The 24,478-nt window shown below is 36.3% G+C and overlaps 1 protein-coding gene across 1 annotated transcript; it reads right to left on the minus strand.

Moving 5' to 3' along the window:
- Positions 1-3,374: 3,374 nt before the first annotated feature.
- On the minus strand, positions 3,375-6,533 carry LOC149815737 (uncharacterized). The gene is made up of 2 exons (XM_089990621.1): positions 6,369-6,533; positions 3,375-3,938 (listed from the first exon to the last, which is right to left on the minus strand). The coding sequence occupies exons 1-2, from the start codon at positions 6,531-6,533 to the stop codon at positions 3,375-3,377; spliced, it is 729 nt and encodes a 242-aa protein (XP_089846747.1).
- Positions 6,534-24,478: the final 17,945 nt, after the last annotated feature.

The following is a 24,478-nucleotide window of genomic DNA, read 5'->3' on the forward strand; positions in this document are numbered from 1 at the left end:
GAGATTAAATCACTAATCAGAATATATTGTAAACTACATTAGGGGTCACGCCAACAAACCATAGTTTCACACTCATAGCTGAACAGTCACCCAGCCAACAACCTCTAGCAAATTTAACTAATACAGGCTGAAGATTGAAGAGGATAACAGTACAATTATCATATGAAAAATGTAATTTCTCCTTGAAAAGAGTTCAAATCATAAAAAAAAGTAAATAATTATAAGAATGTTATTATAAATTATAGGACATTTAGAATCATTGTATCATGGGACTATAAGAAACTATATTGTAAAATTCTTGTTATAAATAGAAAATGAGACAATACTAGGGATCGAGAGACGAGATAACAGTGAGAGACGAGAAAAAGAGAAAGAGAGGAGGCCCCCGGTCCCCCCCCCCCCCTCTTAAAAAAAAATCCCAAATGTTAGTCAAATGGGGCTTTGACCTCACTCTATAATAGCGACATAATTGTGGTCGTTATATAGTAACCCTAAAACGTCGAGATCTAGATCTTGTCTTTATTTATCAATAATGGCGAGATCTTCTAGTTGTTAAATATATCAGTTAATATGTTTTTACATAATATCTAACTGCCAAAAAATCTTGTCGTTATACATAGATCTTTAATAACGAGATATGTGCAATGTCAAGGCATTCGTGGGGACATAAATATCAGTGTTATTGATGAAGCTATAGCAATGACATGCATAGCTATAGCAGAGTAATAACAATGATATTTTTATGTCTCTGCTATTAACTATCAATTAGTGGGGGATAAACATCTCAACGTTATTTCTTGATCAATAGCAGCGAAATTTTTTATCGTTGATAAAGAGGGCGCTATTGACCCCATCCTTGTAGTGCAAGCATAGCAAAAAAAGTGATTTTGGTTGCCATTTTAAATGACACAAAACATTGTGATATTTTTCAAATATCATGATTTTAGTGTTTTATCTCAGGAAAATGGGATAAGTCACATAAGCTACGTATATTTATATTTTCCTTAATTAATTTATATTTCTTTAAAAGAATCAAGATATTGGTGTATATCATAGTCTACATTATTAAAGGTAATTTCTTGGTGATGGTTTTTCTTGCAAAGATTTTCAAATGTTTGTATTTCTCAGAAAAATCTTGAGAGTTTAAAAAATTGAAAAACATACAATTAATAACCAAAAAGATAATAAACTAATGTTTTGTATTATTTTGCTTCCAAAAATATAAAAAAACAAAAAAGTATGAAATGCAAACTTAAAATATTAAAAAAGAGTCTTTTCCCAAAAGTATTGTGATATTATCATGATATTTTGACTTTTGGCGATATTTTGAAAATGTCACGAGATATTCCTGATATTCTTGGCTATCGTGAAATAGTTAATATTAAAGCGATATTTTCAAAATATCACCGACATAGGTAAAACTGGTATATATATATGCTGGCATATCAATACTTTTTGTAGCTGAAATTCTTTTCTCTGTTTGCTTTAGTCATTTTATGACTTTTGCAAGGGCAGTAGATGTGCAAAGATGAGTCTAAGATGATCTTAAGGTGTAATCTTGAAGTATAACATAATCTTCTCTAGTTGGGTTGCTTATTACAGTTGAATGAAGCCTTAGTGCAAGTCACTACCACCTGAGGTTTTTAGTTAACCCAATATTTCTACAGCACTGCATACCTAGTCACTTTACTTTTAAAGGCATTATACTCTCCGTAGGATTGTAACAAGTTTTGGTTTTACTTTTAAGAGATGCTTTTTGTTCCCTATGCTCTAGTTATTGCAATAAAAGTCATAATTTGCAGAGCTCCAGACAGCTTGGGAAGCCCAGAAATATAAGAAAGCTGAATCAAACTAGCAATCTCATAACCGTAGCATTAGCTGACTCAACCCTCTCGCTGTTTATTATGAAGATTTCATATCAGTTTGATTCTAAGATTTGTTTAAGACAATCTCATCAACAGTAAGTTCATGTAGAATTGCATTTATTTTTGTTATTGAATTAATCTGCTGCAGCATGATATCAGATTGGCCATGGGCAGTAAATGGCCGACCTTGCACCCATGCTACTTAATTAAGGTTTTTTTCTTTTTCATTAATATATAAAACTCACCGCCGCGCTCTTTCACAAAAAAGAAGAAAGAACCAATAGAAACATTGGAATTCATGATCCTGGTCAGCTTTCATATTAACAAAGATCTTGGAATCCTAAACTTTGTTGCATTTTATTTGATATACAAATCGATCCACATGAGTTAAGGGCTAGTAGAGCAAATTGCTGATCGACTACTGATGATTTTCATCAGCCGACTAACTTTTTTTTAGTCGACTAAGTTTCAAAATCCAGAATTCAAAACTGTTCGGCTAGATACAGTAGTTGACTGATGATAATAGTCAGTCTACTAATATTTGATTTCAGTCGACTAATAATTATTTCAGTCGACTAATATAGTCATTTTTTGAAACTTTCAAAAGTTGCATTCTTTTATTTTTTAAACATTTTTTACTGTTCAAAAACCTCTATTTAACACTCCTTTGTACCATCATCTTGAATTCTTTAGCTATAAATAAGAATGAGATCTACACTCAAAATTATCAAGAAAAACATCAAATTCTTTGATTTTCACTCTTATTCATTCAAGTATTTGTTTTCTCACTCGTTGAGTATTTTCACAACAATTCTTTCTGTGAGTTAGTGAAATTGTGAGTTAAGTATTTCAGCAACCTTAGAAGCATATTCCACTCCATTTGCATTCATAAGAAAGGCTTGTAGGTTGATTGCAATTTGATTATTTCAATTTTTCTCTAAAAAGATAAAGTTTCATTGGTTTAAAGAATAAGTTTGCTTTCAGTAGTGTTGTTGCTGAAAGTGAGACCGGTTTTAGTCTGTTTGTTCTTGTGATGACACAAATGTGATAGTGAAAATTTTAAACGGGTTTTGCTTAAGGACTGGATGTAGGTCCGAAAGATTAAACCAGGATAAAAATTTGGTGTTCTTTGTGTGTGATTGCTTTGCAGTATTCGAATTTCTTAAAAATTCAAAAGTGAAGATTAAAAGTACTACTCACCCCCTCTCTAGTGCTCGTTGCATCGATCCTACATCACTTTCAATGTAGAATTAGAGGTATCAAATATCACCCCATGTTCCATTATTTCCTAGAACTGCATCAATCTCAAACAACTTTGGGTATGAGTATTCCCCACTTCCCACTGTTGACTACTAGTTTCCAAATTAACTGGGCCTTAATCCCCATATGCGCATTACTCATTTTGTGTATAGTCAATGCATTAGAAGACAATATAAAAGATCACATAAAATCTCCTGCCAGATTTCTCTCCGATACAACGACCAGATCAATATTGAATCTCTCCTTTTTCTATACCATACATTTTAAGGCCTCCTCCTCACGCTCTACATTTTGGATTTCTGCACTTAATGTCTTGTCAGAGGTGATGTCAAGAAAATAGAGCAAGCAAATCAGTGCTATACAGCAAACAAACATGGGTATGGGACCAAAAACCCAGAGGAACAAAGGGAAGGAGAAGTAGAATGCTCGGAGTCCAAGCGACCAGAAATAGCTGCCACGGTTTATGATCTTCGCCACATACGCTGGTGTTAGCGTTGGCGAGTGATTCTTGAGTGGCACGTTGATGAGGATCCCGGAGTAGCTGTAGTACCTTACTGATTGCACGTTCAGTAGGAAAGCTGTAAGGAAACAGAGGAGTATGGAAAAGAACTTGATTGATAGTCCCATTTTGCTGCTGTTGCCGTATATGAACCCCCCACCGTATCCGTCAGATTCTGATGATAGGCCAATCGAGTTGCTGGTCATCAAGCTGGCGTTCATGGAGGTTAGCATGATTGCCATTGTGCCAAGGAGGGTGGATGCCATGATGCTGTTCCGCAGCGTCTGCACTGCCAGCATGCCATTCTTCGGGTCCTGGTAATCAGAATCTTTGTTGTTTAGCATTTGAACCAGCCCTGAACTTTCAAATGAAAACCATGTCTCCTAATGATAACTGATTTATGGGATGATTGGGCCGTGACAAGTATACATAATGATGAAATTTGAAGACCATATACACGCACACATATACACTACATACTACAGAATTACCATAACATCTTGTAGTGAACACTTCATGTTCTATCAAACTCTCTAAACTTTAAATTATACTTAGCATATTCTACTTACTATTTTTTTTGTGTTAAAGGTGCCTCCAATATGATCTTTTATACCATTTTTAAATTATCTCTAAAAAAAAATCACCATTTTTTTTTAAACCATTTAATTTTTCACCATTACATGATAAAACCTAAGCCATGTTAAATACATCTAAACAGCTAGATCTAACATTTGGTAGTTAGATCCATGCAAATAAGTGTGTACGTACGTATCAGGGTTCAGAACGACCATATATTCTCTCTCTCTCTCTATATATATATATATTAATATATATATATATATATATGTGTGTGTGTGTGTGCGTGTGTGTGTGTGTGTCAGATGCCCAAAGGGTGGACGGATCAGACGATTTTCCACAGCTGGGCGTGATCAGTGGCGGAAAAAAATTCTGCTGAAAAGGGTCTTTAACGGCAATCTTGCCTGCCACTGAAGACTCTCTGGGCAGATGCGTGGTACAAGATTGGGCATCGGCTTATTCGACACTTTTGGCCCCTCAACCATTAAACTATATATATATATATATATATATATATATATATATATATATATATATATATATATATATATATATATATATATATATATATATAGTGAAAGAGAGGGGGGGGGAATGAAAACCCTCACAAACCTCTTCAATAGAATTTTTTGATGTTTTTTTCAAAACTCTTACTGTACAGATTGTTCAACATGATTGATTTACTATAAATCAATACTTAGATCATGAATTTTGAATAAAAATAGCATTTAATTGGAAGCTAAAAAAAATTATGAAAATTGTAAGCCTTTGGTATGTTCGGCATGATTGATTTACTATAAATCATTACTTAGATCATGAATTTTGAATAGAAATAATATTCAGAGTATCAAAAAATTATAAAAATTGTAAGCGGTTGATTAAAATTGTAAGCGGCTGATTTTGAAACTTATAAAAATCTATCCATACATCAGAATCAAATGCTCCAACAACAACTGATTCTTATAAAACAAAGCATATAGATCATATCTGTACAGTTAGAATTTTGAAAAAAATATCAAAAATCCAATAAAACCTCTATTGAAGAGGTTTGGAGGGTTTTCATTTTCATGTATATATAGAGAGAGCGAGAGAAGAGAGAGAGAGAGAGAGAGAGAGGGGGGGGTGTCCCAAGAATTTAAAACTTATATTGGGACCTTTATCTGGCTGATCCCAATTGGTAAAAGAAATTTTTGGGCTCCCAAAAAAAATTTTCTGGCGTCCTACAGAAAAAAAAAATTATGTTTGCGCCTAAGTATGGCAGTGGACCGGCCCCGCCCCGTTTGGACCCTAGATGAACTACATGAAATGGGGATGGAGGCTGGGATGAAGGTTAAAATCTGTCCCGGTGAGGGGATGGACTTCCACTTTCTCCCGCCCCGCCCCATCCGTCCCTGTCCCTGTCCCTGTCCCTGTCCACAACCCGCCCCGTCCCAATCTTTAGAGAGATGACTATAGACCGAGGGGAAACCGGACCTCGCTCCCATTTGAACCGGGGATGGAGGGGTGGGGGTGGAGGTTAAAATCCATCCAGATTTTGAGAAGGGGCGGGGGTGGAGTCCTTGTCCCCCGCCCCGGTCCACAGCCATCCCTATTTGCGCCTCACCGCTGCTGCTGCCGCCACCCCCCCCCCCACCCCCCCCCCCCAAAAAAAAAAAAAAAGAAAAAGGTTTATGGGTTCGGCCCTGTCTGTATTGTCAATATATACCATGGTGCATCTTCATATCTGCTCTGATTGTAATCTTAATAGCTTTTCAAACACCCCACCCATTCATATATTGGCTGACCTCCAGTTGGTAAAACCCTTGAGGTCCCACTGCCCACAGGGATAAAACCCAGCTTCAACCTAATTATGGCAAGGGATGCCACTCATGCTTTCCAAATTGTGACATCCCGTCAACTTAGGAGCGCATGTGAGCATTGTGATCATAACAGCTATTTTCTTCCACTTCGAAAATTTCTCATGGCTGGTGGCGCATACCGTAGAAAGGGTGAAGTGTCCTGAATGCAAGACTCTGTGGAATGGCTTATGCTACTATTGTTTTTTCCCATTGGCTTTGAAACAATTCCATATGGTTATGATGCTGGGAGTAGCCCAACTCATATCAATCTTAATCATGAGACTGGTTCGTCTTTCTCAATAAGAGAGAGAGAGAGAGAGAGAGACTTACATCCATCATGGCTTTAACCCAGATCATTCTGTTGATGGCGTTGATGCCCATGACCGTCGTTTTCGGATGCTTTCTGATTCGATGAAGGAGCCAAAGGTGATAGGACACCATTATAACCAAACCCAGCGGCACAAGAACAAAATCTAAACCCTCTTTCTCAATCATGGTGCCTCTCTCTCTCTCTCTCTCTCTCTCAAAGCTGAGGTTGAGAAACGATGTCGGTTTCCGGTATTTATAAGACATTGGTGACCTCGAAAGGCGTTGTCCACGCTATGCGTGGGACGACGCCTAGTGGGGCCACCGTGCGCCCACGCAAACGCAGAACGTACAGACAGGAAGGACTGGCCATCCTAGAGACAATGTTTTGCTATTCCGCCCCTTACCCCTCCTTTCCCCAAGAACAGGGAGTTCAAAACCTGTTCGGTCAACTGTCAAAGAAATAAAATAAATAAATAAACATGGCCGTGCATCCTGGTAGGACTGCACATCCGAGGCTGTCCACTGCCAGAATAGAACAGGACATGATGTTCTTGTCTTCCCCTGTTCACAAATCAAACACCCCTACGGAAGCAGAACCAGGAGTTGTCCCAACTGTGTCTCCCAAGAAGCTTGTCACCAATAGAAGACTCAACACCTCAATTCCCATATTGGGATCAAGTGATACTGAAAATCACCACAGTGGTGACACCGCCCGCCCATTCACTCTATTGAGGGTATCTCCATACTCGATACCAACAAGAGGTCCTGATGGTACAGAAAATGAGCTTCAGGGCTCTCCATCAAGTACTCAGAAAATGGGACTCCCAACCCTAGATTGCTTATAAAAAAAAAGAAATTTTGATAGCAACGCCACCCAAATATCCTTAAAATGAAGTTTTGGAAAGAAAAAAAAAAGTAGTTTCTCTTTGTTTTTTTTAGATCATAAAATCTTGATCGTCATGCTATCAAAACCAGCTTAGACGTAATATGGTGACATGGGTAGCATCTTCGTCAGAGGTTGCCAATGTATGGATGAGCACACGCTTTGAAATCTGGATCACATATCTTTGATAGTCAGACTTCTGTATTGCACTGCACCAAATGAGGGCCCGCTACAGTCCATAGATCCTTCATGATGTCATGGACCATGTCATGCTTAGGGATGGCAGTGGACCCGGGGCCCGCCCCGCTCACCCCGTTTGGACCGGGGATGAAGGGTATGAAACGGGGATGGAGGCGGGGACGAAGGTTAAAATCCATCCCCGTCCGGGGATGGACATGTATTTTTCCCCGCCCCGCCCCATCCCCGTTTGAACCGGGGATGGAGGACATGAAACGGGGATGAAGGCGGGGGTGGAGGATAAAATTCATCCCTGCCGGGGATGGAGGCACGGGTGGAGGATAAAATCTTGAGGCGGGGCGAGGGTGGAGACCTTGTCCCCCGCCCCGCTGCCATCCCTAGTCATACTCAACGTTCAACCCTACGTATGGAACTTTAATATATATATATATATATATATATATATATATATATATATATATATATATATATATATATATATATATATATATAATGTGTGTGTGTTTCCCAACTAGTGTATAGTTCTTAAAACTGTTTTATTTTATAAATATCTTAAGTCTTTCAAAAAAAATAGCTACCCATATTTTTTTCTTTAATCTTAATCTAGTGTTTGTCATTGTCTATTTACTAAAAAACATACTTTAATAAATTTGCTAGTCATTTGCACATGCAATCTAGTAAAAAAGCCTGTTTTTTTTTAAATTTGTTTACTTGTTTTGTTCTAATTTTTATAAATGTAATCTATATTATCTTTTTTAGTAGAAAGAAGTTTTGAATCATGCTTTTGCAACACTAAAGTTGGCTTCTCAAGGGTTTGAAAAATCAACCCTCATGATACCTCAAATTTTCATTAATCAAAAAATTATTTTTTGTACAAAAATGATCCAAAGCGTGAACCTTATCAAACTATCAAACAATGATGTGTCACCATAAATTTTTACGTGCCAAGCTGTTATTGCTAAAAGAATCTAGACTGTGAATATAAAGAATGTAGTTTTTTAGTTTTTTTTCTAACGAGAGGAGAAAAATATACCGATTTTATATATATATATATATATATATATATATATATATATATATAATCCCAAATGCACAACTTGTGAAATCCAAGAGGGTTTCTCTTTTTTTTTTTTATTCTTGAAAAGTTGGGGAACTAAGATTCTTTTCTTGGGAAGGGTCCCCTTGGTAAGTAGATGTGCATCGGTATGAGCCTACAAAATTGATGGAATGATCCATCCATCACGATATTTGTCGATATAGCCACCTCACACATCTCAAAAAAATACAAAGATGGTGGACCCTTAAGCAAGGGCAGAACCACATTATGATCAATGTTGGAAAAGTGGCCACCCTGACCCAAAAAATACCCCCAAGGGTACTGAGTTAAGGTGTGCACCACTCAAGCCCGACCCAAAGTCCAGGGCACCATTTGCGTCCTTCACACACCGAATTACGTTAAATCTGTATTTCATTTACATTGTGTGATTGTGTTTTTTCTCGTTGTTTAAGATGGTATCAGAGTCATCCTGCTATTGAGGTCGTGTTAGTTTCGTTAAGCATCCTATCGAGTACTTGGTCAGCCGTTTCAACTTCTTAGAGTTTTGTTGTGGTAGTTTGTGTTTCGTCGTCTATTCACAACCACCGTTCTTGTTTTTTTGTTGTGATCATTGATTTATAGTGACAAACGTTTTTATCGGCAAAATCTTGTTTTTCAAAAACTTGCGAGAAATTGAAAATTTTTCATAAATCTCAAGTTAATTTTTTTGGGCAAAATTGCACGAATAAAAAATAAATTAAAAATATAAAAAATTTATAAGAAAATATTAATAAAAATTATTTAAAAATAAAAATGCATGGTTTTTATCATGATAAATAGCCGTTTAAAACATAAATAATAGTGTTTAAATTGTGGTATTTATATTTTTTCATAAATCTCATGATATTTTGAAAAGCTCACGAGAAATTGTCATTTTAAACTTTCATGCAATTTCTTGCGATATCATCGCAAGATTTTTCATAAATCTCACGATATTTGTCACTATGCATTGATGGTATGGCTTCATCATCATCAGTATGTATGTCTCTCACTCTCTGCAATCTCTAACCTGATTTCAATCAAGCTAGACAGGAACAATTATTTTCTATGGTGATAGCAAATAGAGTATGCCATGTACAACTAAGACTTGATAAAATATGTTGATTGGATATAAGCGGATCCACCACAGTATCTGCAAAGCTTGAAATAAGGTAAAACCATATTTGTTATCCCTAAGTACCTCATGTGGAGGAGGTTCAATCAACTAGCTTAGAGTTGGATTAAAGCCAGCATGACTGAGCCAGTATTCAGTCAAAAAATTTTGATTTCCCTCTACTAGAGATGCTTGGGTTGCTCTTCAGTGAGCATATGCTTCCAGATCTAGTTTTAGGATCATACAATTAAAAAAAGAGCTTCAAGATGTTGACAAAGGAGATAAATATGTGGTTGGCTACTTGAATCATGTTGTCAATGAACTGGTGTCAGAAAAAGATCTTGTTCAGTTTCGTTACTACCGTCAATGAGCTCTCACCTGAATATGAGAGTTTCATTTCTGTCATCACTACGTTAAAAAGTCTTCCAACATTTTATGAGGTGTATGACGTGGTTGAACTAGGAGAAATAAATTCAGTTGACGAATCAAAGGTCACCAACTGCAGTGGCGGATCTAGGATTTTGCTTAAAGGGAGGCAAAAAAGTTTTATAATAAAATAAAATAAAATAGTCTAAAATGAGGTTATTTATGAGCCTCATCCCATAGAAGTACATCAAATTGCAACACCCAACATCAAAGATTCAAGAAAAGATTAAAAAAAAAATGATCAGGTTAATGAAATATTAAAAGAATTGGTGAAATGGGAAAGCACAAAATTTTTAAAAAATTCAAATTTCAAATACATAAATTAATAAACCAAACAATCAAACATTGTTTTCAAATACATAAAGGTCTTTCGATGGACAAAAAGTTCAAAATTCAGTGTTTTCTGGCATCTGATGTTTCATCGAGTGCTATGACAAGCACCCATATACCAGAAAACCAAGAGTTTGAGCATTGCAATCGTGTAATGCAGAAGATTTCATGTAGGCTTGAGGAGGCTTTCCGCCGATCAGCAATAGCCACACACTCCAAAAGAGTATGGCTTCAAAGAAAACACTAGACTTTGGGGTTGTTGGCGCCCGAGAACTTATCAGAAATTTGAGTTTTCTGAACTAACTAGGATTCTCTAACTGGCTTTTTGGATAAGGGCTTCCTACCACCAGAGAAACTTACTTCTTTTGGTACTTGAGAACCCAAAAAATGGTCTTTAGGAACTCAGGAGCCCCATGTATCTGGTTTTTCAACTACCCATTAGAGAGAGAGAGAGAGAGAGAGAGAGAGAGAGTACCAGAACTAGTCAACAATGGCTTCCATCACAAGAGATCAATGAAGATGGAGGGATCGAGAATGTCAATGAGAAACCAGGGATGTGAGAATTTTTAGAGAGAGAGACCACTAAGTCATGTTCATCCCTTATCAACCATTGATAAAGAAACCATATTATGTAAATGCATACATAAGAACAAATGTCATATAATAAAGAAAGAGGGGGAAAAATAAAAAGTTCCTTCTTTCACAAGGGTTTGACAACACCTCCAGGCTCCCCAAACTGAAATCCACCCGGTTTGGTGAACTTTGAGTCCACTGCTCATTAAAATGTCATTCTCAATTCTCCAATGGTCTAAGACCTAACTCACCCCCTCACCCCTAGCCCGAAAATTTTCAAAACTTTAGGAGGGGCCCGAGCCCATCCTTGCCCCACTGGATCCGCCCTTGATCAATGGTGTACTCTTCTACAACTTTCTACTCTCAGTAAGGTAGAGGATGAGGTGGAGGAGGCTTTCCTAGGGGAGGTTGTGGTGGTCATGGAAGGGGCCACAATGGTGGATGGTTCCAAGGTGGAAACAACAATACCAATCAAGTGAATAAGCTCCCAACACAACCAGCAAATCAAGGTGGTAATCAAGGCATCGTATGTCAATTATGTGGAAGGAGGAATCACACGGCCATACAATGTTTGGATATACCTAAAGCATTTATGGCTGCACTAAATATTAATATGGGAGATCCCAACTGGTACCTAAACACTGTAGCTACCCATTATATGGCATCAACATATGCGAACCTGATGAATAAGACAGAGAACCAGGGGCCAGACAGTGTGGTTGTTGGCAATGAAGCTAATATGCCAGTGCTCAATACAGGTAATATGATCTTTCCTTCAATAGGTAATGTTTTATATGTTCTAAGTATAAAGAAAAAATCTTATATGTGACTTGGTTTACGAAAGATAATCAGTGCATGTTTGAGTTTCAATTTTTGTGCTAAAGATCTAAAGAAGGGAACCTTACTTTTAAAAGGGAACAATAGAGGATGTTTATATGCATGGCTTTGGGAAGCAGACCAGGTCATGCTGAACATGAGCGTTTTTGCTCATGCCCACATCGTGGCCGTCTGTTTGCATTTTGGATGAATGCCACGTGGTTTTGTTGACTTTTGATCTTTTTAAAATGCAAATCGGATGGCCACGATGTCAGCATGAGCAAAAACGCTCATGTTCAGCATGACCTGATCTGCTTCCCCAACAAATTACAGGAAATCAGGAGCAAATATAACATGTCGTGGTGCACACGAATCAATAGAAAAGTGGCATTGTCATCTTGGATACCCAAATAATGATATTTTGAAATTTATGCATGTAAAACATTGTTTGTTTGCTAATGATAAAGACTTTATTTGTTTTTTGTTTTAGTTATATAGTCCGTAAAGCAGATCTTTGGGGGGCAGCTCCAATTCATTTTTAAGAAGAATATGATTATTATTTACTATTGGTAGATTACTTTTCTAGTTTTTCATGGTTATTCTCTTTAATTCAAAAATCAAATACTTTCAAATGTTTTAAAAAAAAATAAAATTACGAAAAACAACTTAGTTATTCAATTAAGATTTTTCATAACGATGGAGGGGAAGAGCTTAGAAGTGGATTGTTCTACATAAAGTGTTAGGTATCTTGTCCTTGCACCCTTTTACAAAATAATATTGTTGAGAGAAAACATAGGCATGTTGTTGAAATTGATCTTAGCATGCCTATCTGTGTCTCTATGAGTAAAAGATTTTGGGTTCATGCTTTCAAGATTGCTATTTATTTGATAAGCCAGTTGTCGAGTCACAATCTTAACTACAAAACTCCATAAGAATTGTTGTTGAATAAGATTCTAAATTATGGATATTTGAAAATCTTTAGCTACACATGTTATCCTTATCTGGCTTCAAATAGTCACACTAAACTTGCAACCAAATCCAAGCCATGTGTCTTCATAGGTTATGGGGTGAATTACAAAGGGTATATTTGTCTTAATCTGATCACGGATCGAGTCTTTATCTCGAGGCATGTTCATTTTGATTAGTCAAATTTCTTGTTTACTGGGTCAAGTTCACTGGTCACCAATGTTGAGCTCTCAAATTAGTTAAAAATTCAAGGTTTAGTCACTCCTAGGCAGGTGGACACATCAGCAGTCATTCCTATATTGCCTGACCCAATGCATCTTGTGCTACCCAATCTTAGTAGTCATTCTAAACCTCAACCGGAGCAACAAAGTCAAGAACTGAATGATTTAGAATCGACTTCAGATTGTAAGTCTAACCTACCTGAGCATAACAAACCAAACCCTAAGCGTGAATCAGGTATGAGTCATGAGTCTGCCTCTTATGGAATAAATCTTGTGGTTAACATTACTCCTAGTGTTGATAGTCATCCTACTCAACCCTTGAAAACTCATCATATGGTTATGAGGTCTCAAGCCGGAACCTTAAAACCCAGGGGTGTTTTATGCTGCTAAATATTATTTGTGTTGCATTATTTTGTGAATTCACCCAAGAAACTGAGCCAACAAACTATGTTAAGGCGAAACATGATGGCAGGTGGTGAGATGCAATGCGGGAAGAGTATGATATTTTACTAAGAAATGATACATGAACTCGGGTTCCTCCTAATGAAGCTCAAAACTTAGTGTGGTGCAAGTAGATCTACAAAATTAAAAGGCATGTTGATGGTTCTATTACTTGATATAAGCTCAACTTATGGCCAAAGGTTAAAGCAAATAATAAGAAATTGACTACTTTAAAACTTACAGTCCAGTTATTAAGCCTACTACTGTCAGAATAGTCTTGACCATTATTGTGAGTAAGGGATGGATTACATCAGCTTGACGTTAATATTACCTTTCTGCACAGTTTTCTTAAGGAAGAAGTCTATATGGTTCAATCACCTAGTTTTGAAATCAAACACTTTTTGAACTGTGCAAGTTGAATAGGGTTTCCTATGGGCTTATGCAAGCTCCTATGGCCTGATTTGATTGATTGATTGTTTATCATGTTTGTTTGGTATTTGTGGAGTCTAAAGCATATATTTTCTTATTTGTCAAGCGTTCAAGAGAAATTACAATATGTGTGCTTATATATGTTGATATTATCATTACTCATAATTTTTTTTGATAGAGTACACTAGTTGATTGTTGAATTTGGAAAAGAATTTTTCATTAAAAACCTTGATTCTTTACACTATTTATTGGGTGTTCAAGTTGTTCCTACTGATAGTAGCTTAGTTTTGTCTTAACAAAAATACATTTTTGATGTTCTTAATAGAGCAAGGATGTTGGAAGCCAAGTTTATGGTGACACTAGCAACCATTAATATATTTCTTTCAAAATATAAGGGAGGCCTTTCGAAGATGCAACTCACTATCGTAGCATCATCCGTGTATTGTAATATATTACTTTCATCTGACCTGATATTGCTTATTTTTTGAATAAGGTGCATCAACTCATGCATGAGCTGACTTGTGAATATTGGAGTCATGTTAACCGTATACTAAAATATCTCAAAGGAAATGTCATATATGGTCTGCATATACAAAAATCAAAATTGTTTCAGCCTACTGGGTATACAGATGCAGATTGCGTAGGATGTCCCGATGACAAAAGGTCTATAATGGCTATCTTTCCTTAGACTAAACTTGTTAGCATGGAATTCATCTTAACAACATACAATAAACAAGTCAATCACATGGTCTGAGTATAAAGCTCCAGCAAATGTGGTATCAAAAATTATTCGGTCGACCTACTTGCTAAATGAGATGTGATACAGGAGTAGAGTAACACATATCAGAGATTTGATTTGTTTCTTGCTTTTTGTTATTTTTTATCAATTTTTCATTATTTTACAGCAATTTTCTTGAATTTTTTGCTATTTACCTATTTATTTCATGTTTTTTTAGATGATCCGTAATTGGGTAGAATTTTCTCGTAAATCATGTTTGAAAAGTTTTAAAATATAAAATTTAAGTTTTGTTTCCCTGCTTTGAAAATGTTTAGTCTCATATCTAACAGAGAAAAGTTTTTCAAGTGGTTTAAATAGAGGGTTTGTTATCTATTTTTTACTTTGGTAAGCCTTGAGTCTTTAGGTGGTATGTGGACGTTGCCACGGATCGTGCAGCAACGGACGCGCCGTTCGCGCATACGTGCGCGTATGCGCAAGGGCGCTTGAGGCGCAATGTGGCATTTTGATGGCGCACTTCGCAGCGGTGTGAAGTGCATATGAGGCGCAAATGTCCATTTTGTCTTTTCGGTTTTGAAATGCCTGACAGTTTGAAAAGTTTTAATTGCATTTATATTGAGTTTATGGTGCATTGTGGTTGTTGGACGGTTTTGAAGGTCTTTAATCTACAGTCAAAGGTGGGTGACCGTTCAGGGACCTTTTCAAATCGTCAGATTTATGCCATTTAATCTCATCTGTGGCAAAACGTTTTGGCCTTACTAGAAGTCTATAAATCTCTTCGTTTTCTCATCTTTTGAGACACGAATTTTTGACTCTCCAGTTTTCTCCTTTCTTTCTTCCTGATTTGGCTTGCAGAGTTCAAGTGTGGGGAGAGGTCATATGTTCTTGCGAAGCAGTGACTCTCTGAGGTTCAAGCCTAGTTGTATCCTAGGAACTCAGTCGCAACAATCCTCTTTTTCGCATCTTCAGAATTTTCGGGGTGGGGCAATTGAAGTTCTAAAGATAGCGATCTTAAGAACGTGCCTTTAGGTGGCTTGTGGACGTTGCTACGCATCGTGCAGCAACGGACGTGTCATTTGCGCACGCGCGTGTGTGCGCAAGGGCACTTGAGACGCAATGTGGCATTTTGATGGCACACTTTGCACTTCGAAATTCCTGGAGTGGGGCGATTGAAGTTCTAAAGATAGCGATCTTAAGAACGTGCCACTAGGCTTGAGCTCTCCATTTACTTAAATCATTTTTTATCACATGTTTGCACTAACAATTTTAGAACTTCAATATGGCCTCTGGTTTGACATCCAACTCTATCAATCTGCTCAGCCGTGATCTTGAAAAACTTGATCGATTTGATGAGTCAAACTTCAAGCGGTGGCAATCAAAGGTCTCTTTGTTGTTGTCTGAGCTTCATATCGACTATGTCCTCAAAAAGGCTTGTCCCACTGTTGTAGCTGGAGAAGTTAAGACAGAAGAACAGAAGAAAGAGCGAGAGAAGTGGCATACTGACAACTACTGATGCAAAGAGCATATCCTAAACACTTTAGTTGATTCTCTCTTTGACTTGTATTCACCATTGGAGTCGGCTAGAGAGTTGTGGAATGCTTTCGAGATCAAGTACAATGCAGAAGATGCTGGCAACAAAAGGTTCATCATAGATCTGTATGTTAATTTTTCTATTGTTGATAATAAGCCTATACTTACTCAAATTCATGAGATGCAAATATTGGCCTATAAAATCAAAGAAGAAGGTATGTATCTTGATGTTGACTTTCAAGTTGCTGACATCATTGGGAAACTACCAGATTCCTGAAAAGAATATAGGAATCACCTAAAACATAAAAATGAGAAAATCACTTTAGATGGTCTTCTTAAGGACATCCTAATTGAGGAGGAAACTCATCTTCGTGACAAAAAGAATTCAAGTCCTAAAGAGGGTTATCCTAAAGTGAACAAGGGTGGCAAAATCATGAAAACCCAGAAAATCAAAAAGAATTTCGTGAAAGGAAAAAAGTCAACTCATAAAAAAAAATAAGTTGTTATGTTTGTGGTAAGTTTGGCCATTTTGCTAGAAAGTGCAGAGAAAGAAAGAGGGCTGGTCCTAAGCCAAATGAGTCAGAGGAGAGGCTTGTTGTTGTAATCTCTGAAACCTTTATGGTGGCAGCAAATAAGGACTGGTACCTGGATACTGGAAGCATTGTTCATGTGGCAAACGACAGAAACTTGTTTAAGTTATATAAAGTAGTAAGGAAGGGATGTAATCTCTCTATGGGAAACTCTTCCTCAACTAAGGTGCTAGGAAAAGGGAGTGTGGAAATTAATTTCACCTCTGGGAAAATCCTAACACTTGAGAATGTCCACTATACTCCAGAAGTTCAGAAAAATTTAATCTCTGCAGATCTACTGTCACGAAATGGTTTTAAGATTATTATTGAGTCTGAGATTGTAACTGTGACCAAAGGAAAAATCTTTGTAGGAAAAGGGTTTGCCACTGGTGGTATGTTCAAGATGAGCATAAATGAGGCTATTACTTTTGTTTATATGGTTAACTCCTATTTTCTTTGGCATTCATGATTAGGATATATAAATTCGTGTTGCATTCATAATATGAATAACTTTGGTCTTCTTTTTTGTCATGTTAGACTAGAACATAATCATAAGTGTGAGGCATGCATTCAAACCAAGTTAACTAGACTCTCATTTCTCAGTGTATAAACGAATTATAAATTGCTTGAATTAGTTCATTCTGATGTGTGTACGATGGATAATGTTTTGAGTCATGACGACAATAGGTACTTTATTACTTTTATAGATGACTATTCAAAATTCTGTTATGTTTATTTGATGAAACATAAATCTGAAGCATTTTTAAAATTTCTCCTTTATTTTGCTGAAGTACAAAATAGATTTAAAACAAAGATTGTACATTTAAGAACAGATAGAGGAGGTGAATACTTAGGTGAAGAATTTGATAAATTATGTGGAAATAATGGTATTATCCATCAAACATCAGCTTCTAGAACTTCTGAACAGAATGGAGTAGCAGAAAGGAAAAACATAACACTTGTAAAAATAATGAATGTCATGCTTCTTAATACAGGTTTGCATTCCAACTTATGGGTAGAGGCTATACTTTCTGCTTGTTATATTCTTAACTGAGTTCCTTATTCTAAATCTGAAAAATCACCTTATGAATTGTGTTTTGGTAAGAAACTTAATTTTAGTTATTTTCATGTTTGGGGTTGTTTAGCATATGTTAAAATTTTAGAAAATAAAAGAAAGAATGTTGGACCTAAAGCATTTAAATGTGCATTTGTTGGGTATACTGAACATAGTAAAGCATATAGATTTCTGGACATTGTTAATGATGTTATTGTAGAATCTAGAGATGCATCTTTCATAAAACATAAAAATGCATTTGATTTTCTTTTTCATGGCAGTCATATTATAGTAGATGAACATCATGTTAATGACATGATTGAATATTCTGATGATTGTACTACTAAACCAGAAATTGAAGTTAGACACAATAAACGCATTAGAAAACCAACTAATTTTGGTTCTTACTTTTATCCATTTCTAATTGAGAATGATCCTATGTTCTTTCGAGAGGCAGTGTATTCTCAAGATGCTGCCTTTTGGAGAGAAGTTGTAAATGATGAAATTGAATCAATTATGTCTAATAATGTTTGGAAATTAGTCGATTTACCCGTTGGTTGCAAAACTATTGGCTGCAAATGAATTTTCAAAAAGAAATTAAAAGTTGATGGTACAATCGATAAATTTAAAGCTTGTTTGGTTAAAAAAGGTTTTAAACAAAAAGAAGGTATTGATTATTTTGATATTTTTGCTCCTCTAACCAGAATATCTACTATTAGAATTTTAATTGTCAGGGCTGTCATATATAAGCTTCAAATCCATCAAATGGACGTGAAAACAGCTTTTTTAAATAAAGAATTAGATGAAAAGATATATATGGAGCAACCTGAAAGTTTTGTAGTGCTAGGGCAAGAGCGCAAAGTTTGCAAACTTGAGAAATCCTTATATGGATTAAAGCAAGCCCCTAAGCAATGGCATAAAATTTTTTATAGTTCTCTAGTACATAATGGTTTTAAAATATATGATGTTGATAAGTGGGTCTACAGTAAAGTAGATTGTAACTCAATTATTATTATCTGTTTATATGTTGATGATATGCTTATTTTGGGTTCCAATAGTGAATGCATAAATCAAACAAAAAGATTTTTATCATTCATATTTTGTATGAAAGATTTGAGTATTGCAGATGTTATTTTAGGAATCAAAATTATAAGAAATAATAATGGCTTTGCATTATGTCAATCACATTATATTGAGAAAAATCAAACAAAATATAGATATATTAATAGTTCACTGGCATGCACACCATATGATCCAAATATGAAATTGACTCCAAATGTTTGTGCAAGTGTTCAATAATTAAAATATGCCGGTGTTGTGGGTAGTCTTATGTCTGCAATGAATTGCACAAGGCCTGATATTGCCTATGCAATGATTAAAGTGTGTAGATATATTAATAATCATGGTCATCAACATTGGAATGCAGTGAACAGGATTCTTAGATATCTTAAGCATACTTTAGACTATGGAATCCACTATACCGAGTATACTGCAATTATTGAAGGGTATAGTGATGCAAGTTGGAATACCGACTTTGAAGATTCCAAGTCTACGAGTGGTTGGGTTTTTACCCTTGGTGGAGTAGCAGTTGCATGGGGGTCTAAGAAGCAAACCTGTATAACTCATTCTACAGTGGAATCTGAGTTTATTGCTTTGGCATCTGCTTGTAGAGAAGCTGAATGGCTTAAGAATATGCTAGTGGATATTCCACTAGGTGAGAAGCCTATGCCTGCTATTTTAAAGTTTTGTGATAGTCAATCAGCTATATGTAAAGCAGGTAATATGAAATACAATGAGAACTCTAGACATATTAGTCTAAGACACAGTTTTATAAGACAAATGATTGATGACAATATTATATCATTGAAATATGTGAAGTCATGTCAAAATTTAGCAGACCTATTTACTTAAGGTCTTTCGAGAAATGTCATCACTAAAACATCGAAGGGAATGGGAATTAAGCAAATTAAGTCATCACCTAAGGATACCCAACCTAGAGCGTTGGAGATCCCACATGCCCAGGTTCAATGGGAAACGAATTGGTGAAGAAAAGATATTGAGCATATTTATGTGAACTCATTACTGATGTTTGCTCATGAGCTGTAACTAATGTGAGGGTTGAGCTAATAGTTCTTAATGAGTTTGTAGACCTTAAGGCTAGGGTGTGTATTATAGTACTCCTAGACAAACTCACCTATGTGAGTGTAGAAGTGTGAGTTGCTTCTTATGAGATTTGACAATTCTCTAGAGCACTCATGAATCCAAGGAAGTACAAGGCTCAAAATGTGCCAACATGAAATTCACACAATCAAACTTTTTGGAAACCTACGTATGATTGAAAACTCGTTAACAATATAGGGAGCTAAGTTCAAGGTAAGTCCACTTAGCACTTTGGTTAATTTAGGTTTTCTTTCAATATGTGGGGGTTCAAGTCTTACAGACACTCTCACTGATGCATAAGTTTATATGCAAGCCAAGTACATTTTAAAACTAGTGGGGGATTATTAGAAAAGTTTTAAGATGTAAAATTTAAGTTTTGTTTCCCACCAAAAAGTGCTTTGAAAATGTTTAGTCTCATATCTAAGAGAGAAAAGTTTTTCAAGTGGTTTAAATAGAGGGTTTGTTATCTATTCTTTACTTTGGTAAGCCTTGAGTCTTTAGATGGCTTGCGAACATTGTTGCACATCATACAGCAATGGACGCGTCGTTCACGCACACGCGCACATGTGTGTGCGCCAGGGCGCTTGAGACGCAATGTGGCATTTTGATGGCACACTTTGCACTTCGCAAGCTTGCAGCGGTGCGAGGTGCATATGAGGAACAAATGTCCATTTTGTCTTTTCAGTTTTGAAATGTCTGACAGTTTGAAAGGTTTTAATTGCATTTATATTGAGTTTGTGGTGCATTGTGGCTGTTGGACGGTTTTGAAGGCCTTTAATCTACAGTCAAAGGTGGGTGACCGTTCAGGGACCTTTTCAAATCGTCAGATTTATGGCACTTCATTTTCTCCTTTCTTTCTTTCTGATTTGGCTTGCAGAGTTCAAGTGTGGGGAGAGGTCATCTGTTCTTGTGAAGCAGTGACTCTCTGAGGTTCAAGCCTAGTTGTATCATGGGAACTCAATCGCAATAACCCCCTTTTCGCATCTTCGAAATTCCTGGAGTGGGGCGATTGAAGTTCTAAAGATAGAGATCTTAAGAACGTGCCTCTAGGCTTGAGCTCTCCATTTCCATAAAAAAATTTTGTCACATGTTTGCACTAACAAATCATTCATCTGTAGATTTGGTATCAGAGCGACACCTCAGTCATGTGTCCATGATATCTCACTGTTTGAGGAATGAGTGAGAAGAAATCATGAAGATGTGCATGAAGAATATAGAATTCGATATGAAGATGGATTGAATATTTGATGAGTTGGAGCAAAGATTGGACTCAATGCAACAAAAGATAACATTGATGATAATGACGATACTAAAAAACGAAGTTGCCTACGAATCAACAGAGTGGCAAATTGGTTTAACAATCGGCACATCCAATGAAAACTAAGGCGAGTGGCGTGGTGCTCACCACCCCTCATGCCTCCTCTTCTCATCACCATCACTTCCATCCACGAACGTGTCCTTTATCCCCACCGCTAGTGAACCCACTACCACTATCATCGACGATCCCTGTTCTGGATGTGACTCAACATTCACCCATGCCACCACTATCATTGGTCACCAACTCGCATCTCTTTGTGCCTCTTTCCCTCTTTATTGTCACACCAAAAGCCAACACGGTGGGGAGCGCTCCTAGCCCTATTCGGTGAATCACAACAACCTGAGATGGGTCATAGACGCCCTCACCCACCTGAGATTCAGCTGTCGGCTGCCTTTCTACAACCACCGCTAGAATTTGGCAATGTTGGGAGGAAGCTAGTCGCTCTCCCACCTTTGTAATTTCTTTGGTAGTAGTTTGTGAGGCCGACAGGGTCACTGGCAGCATCTTGTTTGGTATCCTCCTGCCAAACAGGAGGGACCGACAGTTGCCTAACCCATCAGAGAGACCCACTCTTCTACCACTAACTGGATTTGGGGAGAGCTGGAGGGTAATCTTTATCCCTCCCCCTTCCTCTTTCTTTCAATTTCTAGCAGTCGAGAACCCAACTATCGACGCTAACACTTTTAGTGATCAGAAGAGGCCAATCGACAAAAGCCTAACCCTTCGGTCAGATGCTCCCTCCCATTCTTTGTACTGGAGGGTCTCGGCCCTTCCCCTTTTGGTGGGGATGCACCACGTGGGCTTCCCTTGTGAGTAGGGGTATCAATAGGTCGGGTTTGGTTCGGACCCAAGCGGAACCAGACTTAGACCAAATTTTTGAGTATGGTATCGGGTCCGGACATGGGTCTAATCAGGTCTACTATAAGAGAAATCATATACAAACCCGATAAGAACTGCATGAACCAGACCCATACCATACTCGATAAAATAATATTTTTATTATTTTTACATTGAAAATTTGTGGGTCTTAATCGAAACTCAGGTCGAGCACGAATCTGGTAGAAAATTTCACAAACTATGCATGGATCCATGTATTAATCAAACCTTTGGGTCTGGACCCGGGTCCTAATCGGGTCTTCTTATTTATCACCATACCTTTACCCTATAGGGTTTGGTTCGGATCTGGTCTTAGTAAACCCAACTTGTTGACACCCCTACTCATGGATGGATTCCCACGTGAGTGGGGAATCAGATGAACCATTTTTATAAACCGGTTATCTTTAAATCGGATTGCACCAGTGTTAGCAAATATATGCCTTATAGAAGTTTCAACGGTTCATTATTTCTTGTGATTAGATCGCAACTAGAAGAAGCATAAGTGAAAACTAAAAATCATCTTTAACCTAGAGAAAATGATGCAAGAGTGGAACGACACATATCTGAGTCCATATATTTTATTAGATTATTTGAGATCATTATTATTTTGTTTTAGATATTTTCTTGTTTTGGATCATTATAATGAATATTGAATTTTAGTAATTGAACCATATCTTATTTTAATAGTTTAGTAGAATTAAGATTTGTTTTCTTAATTGGTGTTTATCAAAAATAGTAGTTTAGGTCTATTAAGATTATGATTCTTCCTTTATAAGTAACTGGAAGAGCTAGGATGAGACTAGAGTTGGATTCAAATTTTGTTAATTTCTAGTTTATTTGGTTTGTTTTCTATTTTTTGTTAATTTCTTATAATTTTCTAAAAAAAATTGTTATTTTCAGATTTATTTCATGCTTTCTTATATAATTCATAGTTGGGTAGAATTTTCTAGTAAGTTGGCCATCCAATTTACATCAAGGTGGAAGTGAAGATGGTATTTAATGATGGTGTAATTAATACCTGTTTTGGGGAGATGAGACTAGTGTTGGAATTGGAGATGGGCCTTTTTCAATTACATCCTGACATGGATGTTGTTGACAACTCTAGGCATCTCCCATTTTCATCGCCACTCTCATTGCCTCTCCAAAAACAACTCTCAAACACAACTTTAATCGAATATGGCTTAATTGGATTCAAACTCAAATATGAAAACTTTCAAATTGACTTCAAGTTTGATTATATGGATAATAATTGAATCCGCTTAAGGATGTGGTTGTGGTTGGATCTGCTATTATTGCATATCAAAAGGAAACTTTCGGCTATTATATTACAAGTGTGTGATTGGGTGCATTGGTCAAGGTTAGTTGGAAGGTACTTTTGTAATCTTGTTTTTCAACTTTTAAGTTCTCAAACCTCTTTAATGCCAACTGTTTGAAAAACATTAAAGACTTCATCGGATCAAGTTCAGAAACCCGAATCTGCAGATTATTGGTTAAAACCATATTCGGCCCAATTTTGAAAATGCATTTAATATTTTTTTTATCAAATCTGAGTAAAGGTGATCAGATATCCAACCCAAATCACTACCATTTACATCCCTAATTCATAGTGACAAAAGTTTAAAACAGCAAAATCTTGGCAGGAAAAAAACTTGAGAGATTTTGAAATTTTTCATAAATCTCGCATTTTTTGGCAAAATCTCAGGAATAAAAAATAAATTAAAAAATATAAAAATAAATTTTATAAGAAAATATAAATAAAACACATTTAAAAATAAAATCTCAAAGGTTTTCGTGATAAATATCTTTTAAAAATATAAATATTGCAATATTTGTCACAGTTTAAAAAATCTTGCGAGAAATTATCATTTTAAACTTTCAACCAATTTCTCGTGATATATTGGTGAGATTTTTATAAATCTCGCGATATTTGTCATAGAGACCTAATTAGATGAAAGGACTAAAGCAACCATGTGTGAGCTCTTTGGTTGCAGTCAAAAAGTGATGTTGTCATCCCTGTCGCTAATGAATGCACTCATGGATGTCACAAATCTCATTCTATAGACATTTTTCGTCAAATAAAATCTTATGATATTCTTAAAAAACTGTTAAAAAGAAAGCCTAATGGGTACCTATATATAAAAAACATAAAAAATTTATAGATCATACAAATATACAAAAAAATTTAAAAATTATGTTATTCTCGATAAAATATCAATCAACTTAAATTCATAATATTTTAAAAAATACTCATGTAGTTATGACGACACAGGTGAGGTTAACACTATCAAGGGTCCCAGTCGTACAAGTTATGAATGGCATGTAACCATCATAGTTTTATGTCTCAGCCGTTCATTCGTTATGATTTAGATCTGTCTCATATAAAGCATAATTTGCTATAACAAAAATAAAATATTGT

This window comes from Nuphar pumila, chromosome 15 (assembly GCF_984573655.1).
Source record: "Nuphar pumila chromosome 15, dmNupPumi1.hap1.1, whole genome shotgun sequence".
Classification (NCBI taxonomy): domain Eukaryota; kingdom Viridiplantae; phylum Streptophyta; class Magnoliopsida; order Nymphaeales; family Nymphaeaceae; genus Nuphar; species Nuphar pumila.